Genomic DNA, 20,316 nt, shown 5'->3' on the forward strand with positions numbered 1-20,316 from the left:
AATATGTAATTGTTCAATAATAGTTGGCTAATGCTTATGGCTGTCATTTTGTATAGGTCTGTAAAATCAGTTTTATGGCCAATGTTTGTTATTTTGCTAAGCAATTATTCAGCTTTTTTAGGATTTTATACATAAGCCACCCCTAGTCCAATCTAGAGAGTGACAGACTCTTTTGATTTTGGAAAGAAATTCCAAAAGATCAGAGTTCCCTCAGTCAAACCTCAGTCAAAATGGTACAATAGATTGTGGCATGCAGAAAATTGTCTTTGCTAAAAATGCAAACACATTAATATAACTCAGAAAGATTCAAAAATAGTCCTTATGAATGAAAACGTGATCATTCCGTTCCATTGAAGCGATATCCACAGATCTTCATCCTGCAAAATTTTTTTTTTCTGTTTTTTAGATTCATTATCCAGAAAAGTCTTAATAAGAAGAGATAGCTGGGAAAGATTTAGTTTGGCCCAGTACAGTGGCGGAGGAGTGAAATATACAGGCATATAGTACACATTTTGACAAGCGCAGGGAGGGAGGGAGGATGGCCAATTGCTTTAGATTAAAAAAATATACAGCCTCAAAGGGCACATTATGCTGTCTCTACAACCTGCTTGCTCAGCCCTTGGAGCCATGATTTAATTAGCTATTTACCGGAGTGACATTATGGTTTATTTTGAGTAGTATCCACAGAATGCATCTGCTTTTTGCTAAAAAGCTCTGAAACTTCCTGTGCAACTTCCTAATAACTTTATCAGTCATAAAATTAGCTATACCTAAAGCACACATCGCTAACCCCAGACCCTGGGAGAGACCTGATATTGGAGCTTTAGTAACCAAAGACAAACTAAAGCTTCTGAACAAAAAGTGTTGTGGTGATTTTCGATGAAATATTCACAAAACCAGTTGCCTCATCCTCTGACAGTCAGCATACACATATGCAAAAGTGTTCACAAGCTATCTTAATTAGGCACAAGAAGCAAAATATTAAACAGGTCATCACAAAGACAGATATAATTAGAGGTTAATTAAACATGAAAATACAATATCAACTAGTGTATCAAGAGCAATTGAACAAAAATATGTAGTGATGAATAAACAATGAATAACTTCTGCCTCCTACAACAAGCTGCACTCCAATCTGTATTCCACAGTGAAAAGGCATGTTTTGCGATAGAAACGACTAAGGACACATTCATAAGCTATCCTTGTACCAGTAAATACACTGGAATATCCCCCAGTCCATTTGCTTTGACAGTCTCTACTTCGGTAGTATAAGTGTCTGCCATGTGGTTATTTCAAAACAGCCCAGTTCCTGCAGCAGCTAGCAGTGTGTAAGGAGTAGTGGCACAGCCTAATTGAAAGCAGTCTATACATCTTCAAGGAAGTCAGGCCTCATATGGTCCAGCACTCTTACTGTCAGCACATTCCCACCCAGCTGTAATTACTGTTTACTGGGCTTCCAAGGCAAAGTAAATGAGAGGAGAAAAGAGGGAGACCTTGGGCTCCTCTCCCCCTCGCTCATACACACAGTCCTTTTCTCTCTCACCTCAATACACATTGTCCAAGTCCAGGGGGGTGTAGAGAGTGATGTACAGTGGCTCAGATCATTCACTGTCCTAAAGCTATTAAGTTTCAAGGTGAATTCAGAGATAAAAACACGCCGTTTTAAACAAAGCTTAAGGAAGACCAACAGAAATAAACATGGGCAAATCGAAAATGACACACTGTAGAAGAATTTCTGCTTTCTCCAAATTTAGGTCCCCCGACTCAATAAATATCGAAGCTGGGGGTGTGTTGAAGTCTCCTTCATCAAGCCCATAGGCAGACACACAGGTCCCTGCCCCCTACCTTGAATCTCTGCTTGCGATTGGCACTGGTCTGCAGGAAGAGACGGTGCGGCCCATTCCAGTTGCCATACACAATGTCTGTCTTTCCGTCCCGGTTGAAGTCAGCCAAAGCCACCCCCCGGCCGTGCTGTAAGTGGTCCTCAAGCCCTGTCCCAAAATCAAGACACCCCTTCATACACAGCTTTCATCATGTTGGCACAAAACAACAACACTGATGTTTCTGTGTCCTAAAAAAAACATTTATGTCAGAAAAAGTGCTAGCTTCTTTGCTTTGGACATTGTGTTTTGCCTTAGTGTATTTTTTGTTTGTCTCAAGCCAGAGTTTAAATATTGTATTGTAGCAAAGTGATGTAGAGGCCCACAAGAAAGCTGCCTCCACACTGACTGTTTGGAGCTTCAGCAGTACTGAAGCAGTAAATCAGTTCTCATTTGACTTATCAGTACTGATAAGTCAAATGAGAACAATCGTCATTTACAATAAGGTGGGGGGTACCCACTCACCTCACACACTGAGGGGGATAAAAAATGAGGTTTTATTTTTCCATGACCCTGGGAATGTCCCATCTTACCATACAGTACCTCCTGCTCTCCACACATACTGTAAGTGCAGACATACCCCCTCTCCTTTGTATTCAAAGCAGGCATGGAGGTTTCTTCTAAAAAGCTCAGAGAACTGAACCCAAATGTACTAACATAAATTCAGCCATAGCTCATTACGCCAGAATTTCTTGTGCCAATGATTTCAGTCAACTCTCTTCCTATGCAGTGTATCAGATTCCCCTTTTCCCTGCTCTCCCGTGCGTGTTCTGCCAGGGAGAGAGCTGCACCTCACAGCTCCTTCATCTTTACCCCATGCCCCTTCGAACCAGCTGGACCTGGAGCACGTTTGTGCAGCACAGTCACACCACCACAACTGAGATTGCCTTTTCAGTACTTTTCATGAAGAAAACAAACCGCAATTTACCATTCTCTCCCGGTGAGAACATAAAAAATGAAGACCACAAACTTTATGCTTCTAAAATTGATCAACCTGAATCAATGTGACAAATTAAAAAAATATATATCTTTCTTTCTTTACGTTTCTCATGTAATGTAGTATAATCCGACTCAGAACAATCCACACAATGAAAGTAGAGTGAGGAGAGGAGAGCTGTGACCATCTCTACCTTCTCCCTTCTCTCTCTCACTTACCTGCCTGTGCTGCTATATCGGTGAAGGTGCCATCTCCATTGTTCCTGAACAGGAAGTTGGACCCGTACTCATTGTCACAAAAGATGTCTGACAGGGTCTGACTGACAATCGGTCCCACCACTACACCACGCCCCCCTGTGCATTGAGACAAGAAGCGACAGTTCTCAAATTATTTTTGATTCTTTCCAAGCCATTTACCAAATGGCAAGAGCATATTGCTGTCACGTATGATTCAGTTCCATCAAGAGAATCTTTCCACCTGCATCCATTCCACCTCACAGCCCCATTATCATTTAAACTTGAAAGACACTTGAAAAAGGTGCAGTGAATTTTAACTTTGCTGAAGTACAATTATACAGAATCTATATTTGACAGTAAGAGCATATGGTGGGATTCACAGTGAGATCGACTATATTTAGCTCATGTATTAGATAAAGATACAAATATAAGGTTTTCAATGGATAGACTGAACACCAAAGAAGAAGGCATACACTGATTCAGAGCTCTAGGTACTGTACTAAGCACTGAAAAACATTCTCTGATCATTTTTGCATTTATTTGGGGGAGTCCCAAAAAGCTCAGGCCAATACGAGAGCAAAACAGGAATGTATAGTATCTGCTAAAATCTTTCCATATCATGCTCTTTTTTCAACAGACAATAGAATTAATCATTGTTGACCTAAATAATATTTGTGTTAAGGTTTCATAACTCTTACTGTTAATTTACAAAAATGAATTTTGTGTTGCAGTTACAAGTTAATAGTTAAGCATTTTAATTCATTCCAGAAGGGATTCGATATATCTGCCAAGGTGAAAGCTGAATATCCAGCCTTTTCCCTCATTTGTGACCACTGGTCTCAATCACTCCTATACAATTTTGCATTTGCTGGTCAAGAACAATTGAGCCCCAGGACATCCCAGTATCTAACAATAAAACACATCAGAAGAGTTTCCGACTTCTTCAGTCTAATCCAAATAAAATGGTCCCTTTCCTTTGCAGTGCTGGATGCTTTACAGCACTGTCCTCCCAGGCCCATCTGCAACCAGCAGACCCCACACACTCTCATTGTGTCGCTAGTGAATGAAGAAGTCAGCCCCTGCCTTGGAATTCTGCCTTGCCTATACAACTTGCTGATTAATTGACTCTTTGCCCCATTGAGCAAGTCAGGGCTGAAATATAGCTTCATCGTCCTTGTGCTGCTCTATGACTTTCAGTGCCGCAAACAGCTGACTGAGCCAAAAGCACACTCACTGCTGCTTTGACGGCTATACCCCTCAAGTAACAACTCTACAGTGAGAATACAGTGGCAGGAGAGCCTTGTGTCTGTGGGGTAGTTTGGAGTGTTTACTGTAGCAGGGCACACCTTTTGCCACAGCCCAGACAAGCGATAAAAATGTACTCTATTAACAGGCGGGCTGCTTTGCTTTGCATCTTAAACTTCTGCTAAAGAGAGTCCTAAAGAGTGGCATTGGTGAAGCTATCTCATCTTATATGAGACCTGCTACACACACTTTTACCCCTCTAATCTCCCTGACTTATCATGATAGCACTGTAGTGTGTTCCAACAACACAATTAAACAGCCAACCCTGCACATCCAAGGGCACAGCCAATCCAAGGTCAAGGTTTACACCAAAAGGGCACTGAGGAGCAGTTCTATCTTGCAGCAAGAAATCTCCTACAGAAGCACTATGCTACACACATTTACCGAACTTGGCTATTGGACTAGTCTTTATGTACAGTACTTGTAAATCAAAGCACAAGCAGGACATTCTATAAAAATGACATAAATTATCCTGACCAAAATCTGACAAAATAATCCTCATATATTTTGTGATTTTAATATAAGGAGTCTCCACAAGCAATTTTACATTACCACTTTAAAATAGTCCAATTCCATTACATTGTACAAAATATACTCAATAATCATGGTAAAGCTTTCTTTTTGATCAGAGCTTTTACAGTACATTATCATGCAGCTATGTAAAATTCAGATCCATACTATTTGCTCAAACTTTGATTCCAATATACAGTGTTTCATAGGAGTTTTTGATCTCACACATCTGACCTGTGAATTTGTTGACTCCAGCCTGGCTGGCTACATTGGACAGGGCGATGATCCCTTTGGACACATCGCTGGCAGCCTCATCCATCTCAATGAGGGCGTGAGGACCCACATTGCCGCTGGCATAGTTAGCAATGTAGATGGAGTATCGTCCAGTCCCCTAGGAGAGGACAGAGGAGAGCCCAGCTGAACATGTTGGCTGCAAGAAGGACAAGGACACTTTCACATTGTGTTTGGTTTTATTTTTGTTTGTTAGTTTGTTTGTTTTAATCCCTTTAATGTTTGAACATTTGTACTGTTCAGATTCATGGCTAATGAGCTAGTGAATGCTAGTGAAGGCAGATGAGTGACCTGGAACTTCTGCAGTTGGCTTGCTTCCACCCGACAAACTAAATCAGCAGATGAATCCAATGCAATGATCTCAGAGCAACCTTCAAAGAGATTTCCCGTTCCATTCCAGCCTTCTCTGCATCATGGAACACTGAGTCGATTTCACTTCACTTCCCAGTCAATGCTACATTCCCTGTGGATCCCAGGCCACCATTAGCAGTCCCCAGACAAGCAGCACTGCAAAAATTTGTACGACCAAAATGCTCACCTCACACAACAGGTAAAGAGATGCTTCTTAGGTATGCAGGGGGCTGTGTCAATAGGAGGTTTGGTAGCATTGTTCTTTAGCACAGCTAGTGTTCTTTCAGCCCTTATACATACTGTATGTAAAATAATATTTCAATAAAGAATCTCGGCACATACTGTAGCTGCATGCTAAAGGTTACCCAACTCCCATTCCCCCTTTTACACATTAATTTCACACCCCATTATCAGGAAGGAATCCCTGTGGACATGAACAACTATAGTCAACAACATTAACTGTTAAGGAGCAGCTTGCAATTCCGCCACTTCTCTGTAGCTACTGTATGTTTTGAAGGGACATAAATCTCATACTTATATGACTTCAAATGTATTCGTATTTAAAAACTGCCAAATCAGTCCAGTATGGAAACATACTATGGCAAAATAATCTGTCTAGTACAGAAAGGTACGTTGGGGCCTGAGGAGTGTGTTACCTCATCATGAAAACACACTGTGAATAGCAGAACAGCTTTACCCATCAATGTGTCCATTTTCTATGACAGAGTGTGGGTTTCCATTAGTTGTAAACTAAGCCTGAGGCACACTGATGGCATTTGCATACACTACCATTCACAGTAGCATCACTCTGAAACAACACAATTCCTGTTTGTGCTGACTGAAACAAATCAACTTTCAAAGATATATGACATGGAAAGTTAAAATAATGTAAGATAAATGAACACTGTGCAATAAAGAATGTATTTACCCCCAATCCCACTTCTGCCATCCAAATGTTTTTTGTAGAGCCGATATCAGTGAGAAACATGACAGAATTGCCATTGACAACATCTGCAGGTGACATGAGGTGATGTAGGTGAAAGTGTTTGTGTGAGACTTTAAAGTACTGCTGCTTTCAGAAAGGTAGGGAAAGAATGGCTAATTTATAGAAACTGTGGAACATATGATTAATCAGAGAGCCATTAAATAAGACCCACACCTCACATGATTCTTATACAAGCCTTGTTTTAGTTACAAAGCAGGTGATAATGAATGCTGCTATCCATTCTGTGCTGTGTAGAGGGATTATATCAATGTATATTTCTTATTTAAAACATAATATAATCTTCTTTGTTTAATGAAGTGTTCAGAAGAAGAGGATTTTAGTCACTTTATGTAATGGTACTGAATTTTCAAGACTCTGCAAAAACTATTTTAACAAACAATAAATTCAGTGTCGTATAAACCACCGATGCTAACAAGATATTCTTTCACTTGATGAATGTTTTAATTTTGAAGTTAAAACCAAATCGATAGGAACGAAGCACATTTTTCATTCTTTTATTTCTGTGTTTTCTGTGACATGAAAAACATTCCAAAATTATCTAGCAGATCAGAAATTTTTATTTTTGTTTTGCTTAATTAAAGGCTTTACTTTTTTACATAGTGTACCAGAAAAATGTAGTCCCTTTGCTTATTTTTGCAGTACCGTTCTTAATTAACTCTCACTGACTTACATTACTGTTTAAAGGAATAGAAAAGGTCTTGGAAGGTGGTCAAATGGTCAATGATTTAATCACCAGCTGTCTACCATTATGAGGCCTTCAAATTGCAGGTAATTAGCATGGAGTAGCAGGGTTATGAAGTCAGAAATCACACACCTGATAAATAACAAGTCACTTCTGCCCAATTCCTGAAAGAAATCGCACTGAACAGGTTATTGCTTATAAGGGATGAATGCATTAGTCCACAGAAAATCATTTTTTGTCTCTGAATTAATTATCTTTCTTGTTCATCCTAGATTTGTAACTATTACTTTTAATTCTTATTATTAAGCTTTGTTCCATCTAGATGAAACAAAATATCTAGGAAAGTATCAGCTGGCAGTTTAGGCTCAGTAGTTTCTAAATGAGTGTGTTAAAATCTTTTCTTCCTAATGGCTGTTTCCTGTCAACAAGCCGATACAAACAGTCACTGCCTCGGATGAAGGAGTTGATTGCATCTTAATATTTTGTCTCACAAATTGCGCAACAGAATTTCAATTTTTTTCTCTATGTATAAATGGCCTGTGGTGCTTTTTCAAAATCCAGTGGCGCAGCTAATTTAATTATTTACAAAGATCAGGAAAACTGCTTGATTTTTATTACGCACTGTGGGTCATTTCAGCATTGCACAGAATAGTTGTAGTCTTTTTTAACCCAAGGTACTTTACCAGCTCCTACTTCCTTCACAGCCTTTGGCATGTGTATCAAGGAATTTTCTCTCAGTGGTTTGTGCTGTAATGTGTTAGAGAAGCTTTAAGCAGAAGAGGCAGAGAACCTCTTGAGACCCATAAATCAACTATGTCTTCTCTCAGATCAAACTGTTCACACCTCCTCCTCCTGTCTACCTCTTGTGCTATTGCTGAAAAGGTAAATACAGTTCCAGTAACAAAAGATGGAGCCTCATAGAGAAAAAAAATACACCAGCTGTTGTTTTTAGGGAGTTTAGCACTATGGATAGCTCCCTGCGTAAAACAAAATGTGTGATGTCTACTGCTTTTTAAAACAGCTCCTTTAAGACACCATCTTAATCTAGACAAGTGCTGTTAGTCAGCCAGAAAGCAGCATTTATTCCTCTCACTTCATGGCTTTGTGATGGATCTTTGATAGCTTCAACAACAAAGAGGCACAGTCACAGAACGACAGCTCATGTCTCCAGCAGATTATTCTAGCTATAGTCCTTCAAAATGGTCTAAGTGAACCCTGTTAATATTTCCAATCCAAACATGTTTACTCAGGGTGTTATCAAATAATAATTTTGTATTTTGTATAGTATACATTATAACTACATTGATTCAACAAAAAATAACAGTATATTGTGTAACTTTGATTCATGAAGATGAAAGCTAACAAAAGCTTAATTCAGGTGATGGGCAAGAAAATCAAACGAGCCATGTTCGCTCACCTCAACAATATGAGGTTTTTCTGCTTGGGAGAAAGCTTTCTCCCATTTCTCCCAGATGTTAATTCATCTGTGAAGACTTCAGACTAAATAACCACAGTGAGCAATTTAATTAAAGGCTCAAGGGAGAATTGAGTGTTTACGGTCAGAAAACAGTGTGGGGTTTTCTGTAGCTCAATATTGCCTGTACCCACATATGGTATGGAAAGAACAAACACTCAGCAGCATTTGGAGGTGTCTAGACCCAAACCTCCCAGAATGGCCCTGAATGGCATTGTTTCAGAATGGATTGAAGTCTTGTGAGAAGCAGTCGACAGTATCTGAGTCCCACAGGGAAATGGGTGTACAAAATTATTGATGACCCACTTCACTTATTGCAGTAACAACAAAAGCCAGTGAAATGAAACACAACATGTTTAGATTGATGGGGAAACTACTGTTTGCTACTACTGTATGCTCTTAGCCTCTCAAGCACGGATTCAAGCAAATTAGTCAAATAGTCAGTATGATACTTCATACTTACTGTACTTGTTGACAGTTCTTACTGTGTTTCACTGTGTAATATGAGCAATGCGTAATCTGAGCAATATTAAATGCTAATCTGTGTGCAGGGCTCAGTGCAGCTCCATACAGTATCTTCCCATGAATCTGCACCCTTCCCAGGCTATGCCCAGTGGGAGAAATTGAAGAACCCAGCAGTGCTGGATGCTCCATGTGAGAAATGGGACAGATCATGCAAGCAACTTTCTTACATTGGGCTAGAATTCAAAACTAAATCCCATGGCTTTTTAAAAAGTAGTGTCAGGGTGAAACTAAACATAGGTCCTAGATGCATTTGTTCAGCTCTAGCAAATGTCAGACTAAACAAATGAATGTTTTTGTAATTTTTCATGGTGTTTTTGTAAATTTACTCTTGGCAACAAACACAATCCTTATTTTTTTCATATATTAAATTTTAAACCCAGGTACGAGGTAGCACATTAGGAAAATGTAAGGATAATTTTGAGATTTTAGGGCATATTTTCTTTAGTAAATGAATTAATAATAAAGACTAGCCTAAGAAATTAGCTGCTAAAACTTATTTTATTATGAATTCTAGTTTGTTTAGTATCAGCAGATGTAACAAAGTTAGATAGCTATAAAAATCTTTCAAATAACCGTCTATCCCTGATAGATGTGCAATTTATTTCTTTCAGTAGCTTATGTGCATATGAAATATCCTTTTGAAATGAAAGATGTTCTGCAGAGCAGTGCCTGTCCTACTGCACAGGACCACAGAGGAAGGGACGCTGCACATTTCTCATGTCAGTAGATGATGGCACTCCTTGAAGTCTACATGTTACGCACTATAGAGTATTATGCACCACGGCCAATGTTTTTTAAATTGCTGGCACCGAATCATGAGCCTTAATGAGATTGTTCTCTGTAGACAAGGTTACCTGATGGCCTGATCAGCTGCACTGCCAAGTTCTTTTTACCTTCAGTGAATAGATCTTCAGGGAAGAAGGTGTTCTTACTCCCAAGCACATCTAAAATTGAATGAACTTGTGGTTGTCCTAGTTATCACACTGCAGTGAATCGGACAAGGTAGCATTAAAACATAAACTGTAAAAGTAAGAGTAAGAAGAAAAATACAGGCTTGATAGCAGGTGTGATCTCAACCATCTAAAAGTTAGAGACCACAAAAGCACATCAGACCTACTGTGTATGAAGAGGGATCTTTTTCAATGCCAGCACATGTTAACACCCTCAACATCCCAGGCTCAGAGAATCCAAACTTTTCAAAGACTACAACTTTTAAACACCCTAACACATTTGGCACCAAGCATATGCTTTTTGTTCAGGGTCCTACTGAAGTGTGATTTTCGTATAGCTGATAGTGAAGGTTGATGACATTTTAATAGCTGTGAATGATAAAAGAAAAGAAAGGTAATTTGTTTTCAAGGGAAAGGTGCTAGAAAGGTTGGAATGAGTATATTTTTATCTGTGCTGTCATATGAAAATAGCTTCAATAATTATAAATTTAATTCATACTCTTTCAGGAGCCTCTCTTTCTTATATATTCCAGAAAAGCTGTGTGGGTAAAAATGATTTAAATTGTTTTAAATCATGCCAAACAATTCAGTGATAAAAATGTCAGACTAGTATTAACACACAGAAATGACTGACCCATCCAGAAGAAAAGGCATCCTAAATATCTGAATGATAACTAATTAATTCTATCAAGCGCAGTCTGCAATCTGCATTAAATGATATTTTAGAACCTAAAAACTTGCTGTAAAACTATCTGATTTTGATAAAGACAGTATACTACTGTACCTTGATACTTCACTAGAGTATGAAGAATGTGTGAAAGAGGAATAAATTCTACACAGACATAATACAGTACCAGCTCCAACACTGTCGTAGCACTCCTGTAGCGTACTTTATGGTCCATTATAGTAACAGTTTATAATCTTGCTGTAACAATTAGACCCTCTGCACAGCCAGTCACAGCTGAAGTTAGAGAACAGCATCTCTGAAAGAAGGATGAGGGTACCTTTCTGTCCAAACAGGCCACAGATCTCCCTGCCATGCGATTGGCAACATCTCTCTGGACATTGATGTCGTCACTCAGGAGATCCTCAAAGCGACCATTGCGGAACTTGAAAAGCTTGTCAGAGTATGTCGCCAAACCTGAGGCAGGACAATGGAGTCTGGGTTACCGACGGAATATGAAATGAAAGAACAGTGACTTACCACACTTTTTATTGACAAGGCTTTTGCCAGATCGCCATAGATGGGTGTACAAAATTATTGATGACCTACTTCCCCTATTGCAGTAACAACAGAAGTCAGTGAAATGAAACTCAACTTGTTTGGATTGATGGAAAAATAGCAAACTACACTCTTTGCCTCTCGAGAGCAGATTCAAGTATATTGGTGAGACAGTCTCGATGATATTTCATACATACTTGTTGACAGTGCCTGTTTAAGTGGTGGGTTGGAGAAATCCCTGAAAACCCATTAAAAAGAATAAAATAAGAAGGTGGTGAAAGGATGGGCAAAGGACAGAAAAGGGTGCGCAGAAACTAGAGAAAATGGGAGCTGGAAAGCAGGAAAGTGAATACAAAGCGGAAAGGAGGAAGAACGGGAATTTCTGGGGTAGCAGAGAAATTTCAGAGGCACAGACACCCACCACCTTGTGCCTCCATTTGGAATCAGCACCGAAGTCATCTGAGATCTAGCAAGAATTTCAGTGTGAATCTTCTTTGCAATAGCAGGTGGGATCTCCTTCCTCAGGAACACATGCCTCTCTCCTCTCTTTCATCTTCCCTCGCTCTCTGGTTCAGTTCCTGCCAGTCTTGTCTTTCCTTTGCTGTGCCCCGTTCACTGTGCAGCCCTTCTGTCTGACTTCTCACCCCCCCGCCTCGGGCCCCGAAAGAGACAGGTCAGCCGAGCCCCGCCTACCTGAGAAGGCATTGTTGGTGTTGAGAAAGTAGATCTCCTCCCTGCCGTCGCCATCGATGTCGCAGGCTGTCACGCCGATGGCGTTGCCTTGCCGATCCCGCAGGGCATAGTAAGGGGAATTCCGGTCATCCACAGCGATGTTATAGAGCACCTTCTTGCTTTGGTCATACTTCAAAACCAGATTCGGCCCATTGTACCTGAGAAACACACCAGAGAACTGAATTTGAATCTGTAGCAGCTTTAGTCAAACGTTAAATCCAAGCAAGGTCACAGATTAAGAAGATTTTTACAGACTGCATGGGTGGTTTTGTTTACGTGGGTTCTCTTAAATTCATGCAATATAGATTAATCTACTACCGAGGCTGTAACTTCATACCTTGTTTAAATGGTATGGTTCTGGTTACCAAAGTAGTACGCCTGGGTTCTGTTTCAAATCCTGATTTGAAAATCTGATTTTTCTAAAAATAAAATGAACCCATTCAGTTTCAATGTGCAGCATATTTAATTTACAGTCCTGCACAGCACTGTCTCGATTATTTTTCGGGGTGCTGCAGTAACGCTTCACTATAGACTATATAAAAAGTGCCAGCAGTTTTGAAGACTTCCAAGCAAGGTCCATTATCATTAATTACAATAGTAAAATAATGTAGCAGTGTTAGTAGAAAAGATAGAATCAATAATAATTATTTATATCTTTAACAACAAAAGCTCTCGTTATTTAAAATGGTAGGAAGTCATTTAGACAGTTTAAATTTCAATGTTAGTGTGTCATTTACCAATTGTGCCAATTACCAATTGAACAAATGACCAGTGGCAGATGACTGCACTGCTTTTAAACCATTGTATAATATACAGTGGTAGTTCTGTTTTGCTATCAATTTTGTAATTAACAGGCTGCACTGTTCTTATGCAGTTATATATTGGATAAATAGGTTTGTCTACTACTTTGGCTGATGTAGGATCCTAGTTTCTGACAATAATTAAGTGGGTTGTTTGGGAGAAAATGAAAAATCCTTACATTCACTACTCCGAATCCCCATGTACAGTACACTGAAGGTAAAGCACTCACCTGCAAACCATGTAATGTGGCCTTTATGAATGTACAATAAACTATGATTTTGAGTCTCACTGAAAACCTTACATAATTATGCTTATAAAACACTGTTTTAAAACAGGCTAGACCACTAGTCTGACTAGCTCAGGGAGGTGTTACTAATGCAAATATTTGCTGTTTTCAACATATCCTTTACCAGTACCAGGATACTTGGTGTACAGTAATTGCGCTAGTAACATTTAAAGTTTAGTTTTGGAAAAGCCTCTTCATTTATTTTGACTTTACACGGTCATTCAGGCACAAAATTATATCAATATCCTTGAATAATTTTGAAGGTCTTGTACAAAGGAAATGAATGGAGTGTTCATACAACACACAGAGTGCCAGTATATTCTCAAACCTCACACACCTCAGTAAATACGTTGACAATTGTCTGTCTGAAATTGTACTACGATGCAACAAAACCTAAATAACAATTCAGTTAGTTGAAATGAACACTAAAGCAATTATCCTGTCATGTCATTGTTCCCGATGTCAGTTGTCTGATACAGTGGTGAAGGAAAGTTCAGTGCTTTGAGTGACATGCTTGGCTGTGGTCATCTATGTGATGACAATGTCACTTCTGTGGTTGTAGCTCTTTGTTTTGGCCATGCCATGGTCAGTGGCATGGGTGAAGCTTGCGGGGGTGAGTTTTGGCCAATGACTGTGTAAAGGCTGAAGCCCTATACTGCCCCATACCCACACCCGGCTTCAAGTCCCCCCAGGCAACGTTTCTGCTGTGGATGTGCCTGGCTGTCAAGATTGAAGGAATGCACTTTCTTTTTTTATAGCAGCAAAGACCCTTGGGGTTTTAAAAAAATGCATTGATTTCTACTGGGAGTTAAGCTTTTGTCAGACGTATAAGTTCATGTCTGTATGTCCGTTACACTGGCAAATCACTGTCACACTGGAAATCTTTTTAATTGCATGTGTCTTTGCAGAAAGCCCAGACCTTCAATAGTTAGAGGAGAGGAGTGGCTTGGATAGGTGTCAGAACTGTCTTCCAATAGTGGTGCTTCATCTGCAGCTAGAGTGCACTGAGGCAGAAGATTGGCTGTGGTTTCATCACTGGAAATTTGCAGGAGGCTTGAAGTGTTTCAGGGTTATTGAAAATGTATAAAAATAATAAAAGATTGTGGAGCACAAAAACAAAGTTAAGATAACTTTCAAGTCTACTTTTCCCCTTAAAATCACTATTATTTATATAATCTATATATATTATATATGTACAGAACATTAATGATATCAATGTTTTTTATGTTGCGTGGTTATCAGCACCTGTTAACATCTGCATAATCAGGGCAGTCTTCCAAAGTACAGTTATAAAGGTGGTATTGATTTCACATACAGTATACTGGAGATTAAAAGCCACTCACAGTTATTAGGAGATGTCGTTTGTCTGCTCTACTCCTGGGGTGGGTAGAAGAGCAATGGCATTGTCCCACTACTTTGTATAATGTGTAACATGTGTTGGCAGAGAAAATCAGCTGGTCAGTGGGAGTCTGGGAACTCACCCTGCCACCACCACCTCCAGGTTTCCATCCGCATCCACGTCAGTCACAGCCAGCCCATAATTCAGCTGCGTGGGGTTATTCTCATAATCCGGGGGCAACACTGTCTTCGTGACGCCAGAGAACATGGGCTCCCAGCGCTGTGCGGGAGACAGACCAGGCAGACCCAGGAGAAGAAGCCAGGGCCAAAGAGACATCTTCACCTGCTGGCACAGAAGTACTGTTACCCAGAGCACCGACACCCACTCCTCCACACCTTCAATCTCTTCCCACATACTCCCTGACAAGCGCCTGTTGGCTGTTTGCCACAGGCACAGAGCTACACTGGGAGAATGCTGGCACACAATTAATGAGCCGATCACTCTCAGTAACTTATGTGTTTGCTCTGCTACAGAGGATGTCAATGAAGACTCCAAAATTGCTGCTCCATGAGCAAAAACGTCTCTTTTTCCTCCAGATAAAAATTGTACTTCTTAAAAATAAAACCCCCTTTTTATCACTTAGTACAGATCATTGTGTACTGAAGTATTCACCATCAGAGGCTTCTAGGCATCATTGTCAGGAAGCTGCTTAGGTTTCCTTACACAACTTATAGATTATTTAGAAAAGTTTGTTTAAGACTTTAAGACTTTAAGACTTTCTTTCAATATTGAAGTCTTTTAAATTGACTTGAATATAGACTAATGTCACTATTGTTTTTTTGGTTCTCCTGTGATCATTACAGTATAATTTTCATCCGTTGTTGTTCTATTGTCTGCATTTGTCTGCTTGTTTTCTGATTTTATGTGGAAATGTGCAACATATTATGAAAATTCCTGATTCCCTACATTTTATTCGTATTTTGTTTTTTATGAGTATTTTAGTCATTTGTTTTTCTAAGCCTCCCAATACAAACAAGATGGGCACTACAAAGAATAAAGCTGCTTCTCACGGCAGGAAAGTCGTGAGACCTCACAACCTGGACAGATGAACACAGCAGAGATAAATATGGGTCCTGGTAAAGAGAAGAGGTACCCCTTGACATTTTAAATGTTTTGCCCCTGTCTCCTTCTTTATAAAAAGTAATTACGAATGCCTGTAAAGCAAAAACGTCTGAATGGAAACAGAACATAAATAGTAGAGCAGAAGACAGCTTTAGCAGGAGAATGAGATGGAAAGTCACGAGGTGAAGCAATCTGCAATGTAGGAAAATCATCACAAAGACAAAAATCCATAAATGAAAAAAGACTGCTGTCATTTGATCTTAAGTACAGCCTGAAAGGGAAATTAATCTGTTTGATTTCTTCAAATGTACCCTGACTGAGAACTGAGCAGAGGCAGGATGTTGTACAGGTCAGAGACAGGAGACTCAAACTCATGGCTGAAAGCTTAGACAATACAAATACTGTATGTAGGAAAATGTTAATTTATAGATTGGAGGGACGGGGAGAGCTGTGTTGTACAGTAAATGTCTGGTTTTAACGCCTGAGTATGGGGTTAGGAGGAAATGCAGTATGTGGTATGTGCTGAAGGATCAAACGTCTGTGCTGCACAGTGGTCTGCAAATTAGTGAAGATGACGTATTAAACATGTTGACAGCCACTAATTGAGAATACGAGCCAATGCTTAGTGGTAAAAGCTGACTGATTAGATCACCAGCCTCAGAGGAAAGAAGCAGGAGACAGTGCAGCAGAAAAGTTCAGTTATTTCAGCAAAAGGACTGAGAGGCTAAGTGATTCTTCAGAGGTGATAGATAATTATCAATGTTGGAATTAATGGCAAAGCATGATACGAGCCCGACTTGACAAGGCCATTCGAGTCTACAGTCCACAGGATGTGTGGCTCATTCATAGCCATGACACAAGAGAAGCTCTGAAAATTCAGTTCAAGAGTTTGTGTATACTGAAAACGCACACAAAACTTACACTCAAAAGTAAATGCTAGTCTAACTCATTCAGCTACATCTGTGCAGTTAATCCAAGGCTAAACATTCTTACAGAAAATCACATCAAATGTATATCTGATCATGCACTGCTCATTTCTAAAATCTAATACAAGGCAGAAATCCCATCAGAGAACCACTAATGGCAACTGCGGAAGTTGAGAATAAGTATGTGGGCCTTCTCACTTCTGCACTGATGCTGAATTACTGCCTGCTGCTTTGCTCAGCCAAGTGTTGCAGTTCACATTATCTGAATCCAATTTCTTGATTTTTCTCTGTATGTTCTACTTAAGTGGCTTAATCTTTTTTTTGTTGTCAAGTTACAGTTTACAATTGACCTATGCAGTAATAATATTTCAGTAAGGGTGGTAATTTTATTTCCATGCAGGCAAAAAAGTAGAAGCTTGAAAATTGTATTTTATAGACTTAAGCAGAACAGGAAGACTAATACTGTATCTTTCTTTGCTCAGCAGTGAAGATCTTGTTTTTTTGACAAGTTATCTGTTGTGTGTTTGTATAAGTTTCAACAAACTGATTAAAAGATTACAGATTAACTAGCATCAAGCACCCTCATAATTAATAAATACCTGACAATCTACATTCTGGAAAGTTTTTATAGGAATGACTTCTTCAAAGTATGACAGTGTCTAAATGCTGCCCCAGTGTCTCATGGTGATTTAATTACATTTACTGCTTATATTATTGCTACATCAGTGTAGTGTCGGTAATTAACAGAACAATTCCATTAAAGTATATATAGGTTTCTCTCCATTAACTGAGAATATAATGGCTGAAAAAGTGGAAAAACCTTCAGCAGGCAGCAGCATTAAAGAGAAATATGCCAGGGATATTGGCTTTATATCAGACAGAGTCCTGAAGAACCAGTGAAGGAGTGGAGCAGTGGCAGGAAGTCAGGATGGCAGAAAGTGGAGAAATAGGGACATGCTGAGAAACAGTCCTTTACCATTTGGGACCTGATGACTAAATATACTGTCAGGAGTGCAGAACACCATGAATATTTTAAGAGGGATTTAATTCTGATTTTGAGTTTAATTTTTAAGACCGCTGTTTAGGGGTGAGTGGCATAGTGGTCTGGTGATTAGCAATGCTGCCTCAGAACAGTGGGGCCCTAGTTTCAGTTCCTGGGGTGCTGGGGTGGAGATTTTATGTTCTCCCCATGTTCTCATGGGTTTCCTGCAGGTGCTTCACTTTCCTCCCACAGTCCAAAGACATACAGTACTGGTAGTCTAAGTGGTTTCTGTAAAACTGGCCCTCATGTGAGTCTGTGTCTGTGTGCGCAGTGATCCCTTCCAGAGTGTATCCTGCCTTGTGCCCAGTGTTTGTCGGGATAGGCTCCTGCTCCTGCTCCCCTGCCACTCTATATTGGAAAAAGTACTGTAAGTAGAAAATGGATGGATATTTTAGGGATAGCAATATTCCCCGGACTCAGGCTCCCCTTTCCAGGTCATGTGTCACTGCCACAGAGCCAACTGACAATATTCTCCCCTTGGACAGTGAAATCTGTTTTTAATATTTATTTCTACAGGTACAGTAGTTTTCTATACCATTTGAACTTGCAAGTATATACCTGGGGTTGACCCACATACTTTTGGTGCAGAGTAACATCACAGAATCACAATCTGAATTGATTTTGTGAATGCTGTTGCTCAAACCCACACCTTATTTACTCTAGTTTCCATTATGTTTTAATAATGTTTTCTTAATTCATTCACCATGTCTGCCAGAAAGAATGAAAAGGGAATTAAGAGACTGACCTCAATCCACAATGACCACAATCACCCATTGTGGTAAATACATAAATTAGATTTGATATTTTTCTGAAATTGAATAAGTAACTGTATCAAATTAAATGGCTCATGTTTTTAACACAGAGAAGGCAGAAATCAGTTTTTAGTTGTTTTGTAATCCTCACTACATGAAGTGAGACAAAAAAGCATCTTAAATTTAAAAGCATTTCTTTCTTTAGAAATAATGAACATTATTTAAGAATCAAGACTTATTCGTACTGCGTGCAGTATCACAGGCACTGCAGGAAACAATGGAACAGATTTTATTAAATGTAAGTTAGTTTCACACATGTCAGATATAATTAGAATATCACAAAATGTTAAGTCACTCTTTAATAATGCTTGATGCTTTTTTCCTTCTAACTTTTTTTTTCTAATAGAAGAACACAAGCATTGCAGGTCCTCCACCTAATCCTATATACTTAGACACATGAAAGGCATGCTCTTTAACAATAGTTAACATCATTCCAAAGGACCCAAAGGACACTACTATCCTTCTGTTTTTTACACCAAAAACAAATACCTATACCTTTTATATACCTTTTATTTGGAAGATATCCACTTTTATGCCAAGCAATATGTATTATACCATGATCCAGTCATAGACAAAATAAGAATCTGCAAATACTGTATAATCCAAATAACCAAACTCCGTAGATATTGATTGAAATGTAGAATTCAGAATACTGCTCTGACACATAATTAACTGTTTACATTTTTCATAGATTGAAATAAACTCAGATACAATTCTGAATAACTCATACAGTACATACCTTTTCTCAAATATGTACTGTAATACACAGATACAGTATCGACACACTTCAAATCACAGTCATGTATCAATTGCTAATATGTACATATATATCGTTAAGTATATATATATACTGTGCAGCATTTGTTTATAAATTTGATTGTACCCTTTGTCTAGAGAAACTAGAATTTTGCCTGTACTCGTCTATACAATCAAACATTCACCATGCATTGACTGCTCCTAAAAAGAACATGCACTCTTACAGTATATACAAAAGATATACTGGATGCATATATTCCATACAGTATTTAATTTGCTCTTCCTCTAGATGACTAAACAAACTGATTTATGCATTAAAATCATTCAATTCTATAGAAAAAAAAACATTTAAACAAAAAGATGTGATTAAGAAAGCATTTAAACATTTTTAAGTTGTCTATATCCTACAGATTCCTAACATTGCAGTGCTTTAAGATTAGTGAGTATTTTTTGCTCTTTCTAAATACATATGATGCTGTTGATCCAGAATGTCTTGACATTGACAGTGGGTAGTTTCTGAGAAAGAAAGCATACCAATGATGTTTGAAGTCACTGTGGTACTTTGCTCAGTTCCACCATGCTCTCTGTTCACATATGAACCGCTGCTAACACTGCAGGAATATTAAAAGAGACAAAGCACTTACAATAGGAAAATGGATCAGCTAGCCACCAACTTGTCAGTCAGTTAGGTTACACACTGAGGTGGATCCAGAAGTTCAGCCTGGTGACTCCTCACTGGTGTCTTGAAGTCTCTAGTTTTTCTTACACAACTTCTGCAAGGCACTTGCTTTATGCAAGCTGTTGTGCAACACAATGGCCAATCACAGGGGACCTATTTGAATATTAAATAGGAGGCCTGACCAATGAGGTACATACAAGGGAATGACTGGGTGTTGGCCTTGCTGAGTTATGTCAGTTCTGTCCTTATGCTAGATAAAGCAGAACAGAAGAGTCTAAGAGGGTGTGGAAAGCAGGGATCAATGATTTGAGTGATTAGTCCTTTCACAAGATTATAGACAACCAGTCCTGTTGCACTGGGCCAGTAAAAATAGTGTTATGAGATGTGCCTCTGTGCTTTCTGAATGGTGGCATCCATGCATAATTTTTCAGGTTACAGACTCACAAATACAA

The 20,316-nt window shown here is 39.1% G+C and overlaps 1 protein-coding gene across 3 annotated transcripts in view; it reads right to left on the reverse strand.

Moving 5' to 3' along the window:
- Window positions 1-19,960, reverse strand: part of LOC148661484 (cartilage acidic protein 1-like) — a 39,526-nt gene extending 19,566 nt beyond the window's left edge. For 2 of the 3 annotated variants that reach the window (XM_088635314.1, XM_088635313.1), the window contains exons 1-7: window positions 19,830-19,960; window positions 14,670-14,869; window positions 12,063-12,259; window positions 11,152-11,288; window positions 5,103-5,259; window positions 3,036-3,170; window positions 1,846-1,991 (exon numbers count right to left, since the gene is read on the reverse strand). In XM_088635314.1, coding sequence (XP_088491440.1) covers window positions 1,846-1,991; window positions 3,036-3,170; window positions 5,103-5,259; window positions 11,152-11,288; window positions 12,063-12,259; window positions 14,670-14,863 — 966 coding nt within the window. In that variant the 5' untranslated portion in view covers window positions 14,864-14,869; window positions 19,830-19,960. The remainder of the gene's footprint in view (window positions 1-1,845; window positions 1,992-3,035; window positions 3,171-5,102; window positions 5,260-11,151; window positions 11,289-12,062; window positions 12,260-14,669; window positions 14,870-19,829) is intronic. The other variant, XM_088635312.1, reaches the window with a different exon arrangement.
- Window positions 19,961-20,316: the final 356 nt, after the last annotated feature.

This window comes from Lepisosteus platostomus, chromosome 6, assembly GCF_059453375.1.
Source record: "Lepisosteus platostomus isolate fLepPlt1 chromosome 6, fLepPlt1.hap1, whole genome shotgun sequence".
In the NCBI taxonomy this organism is placed as follows: Eukaryota; Metazoa; Chordata; class Actinopteri; order Semionotiformes; family Lepisosteidae; genus Lepisosteus; species Lepisosteus platostomus.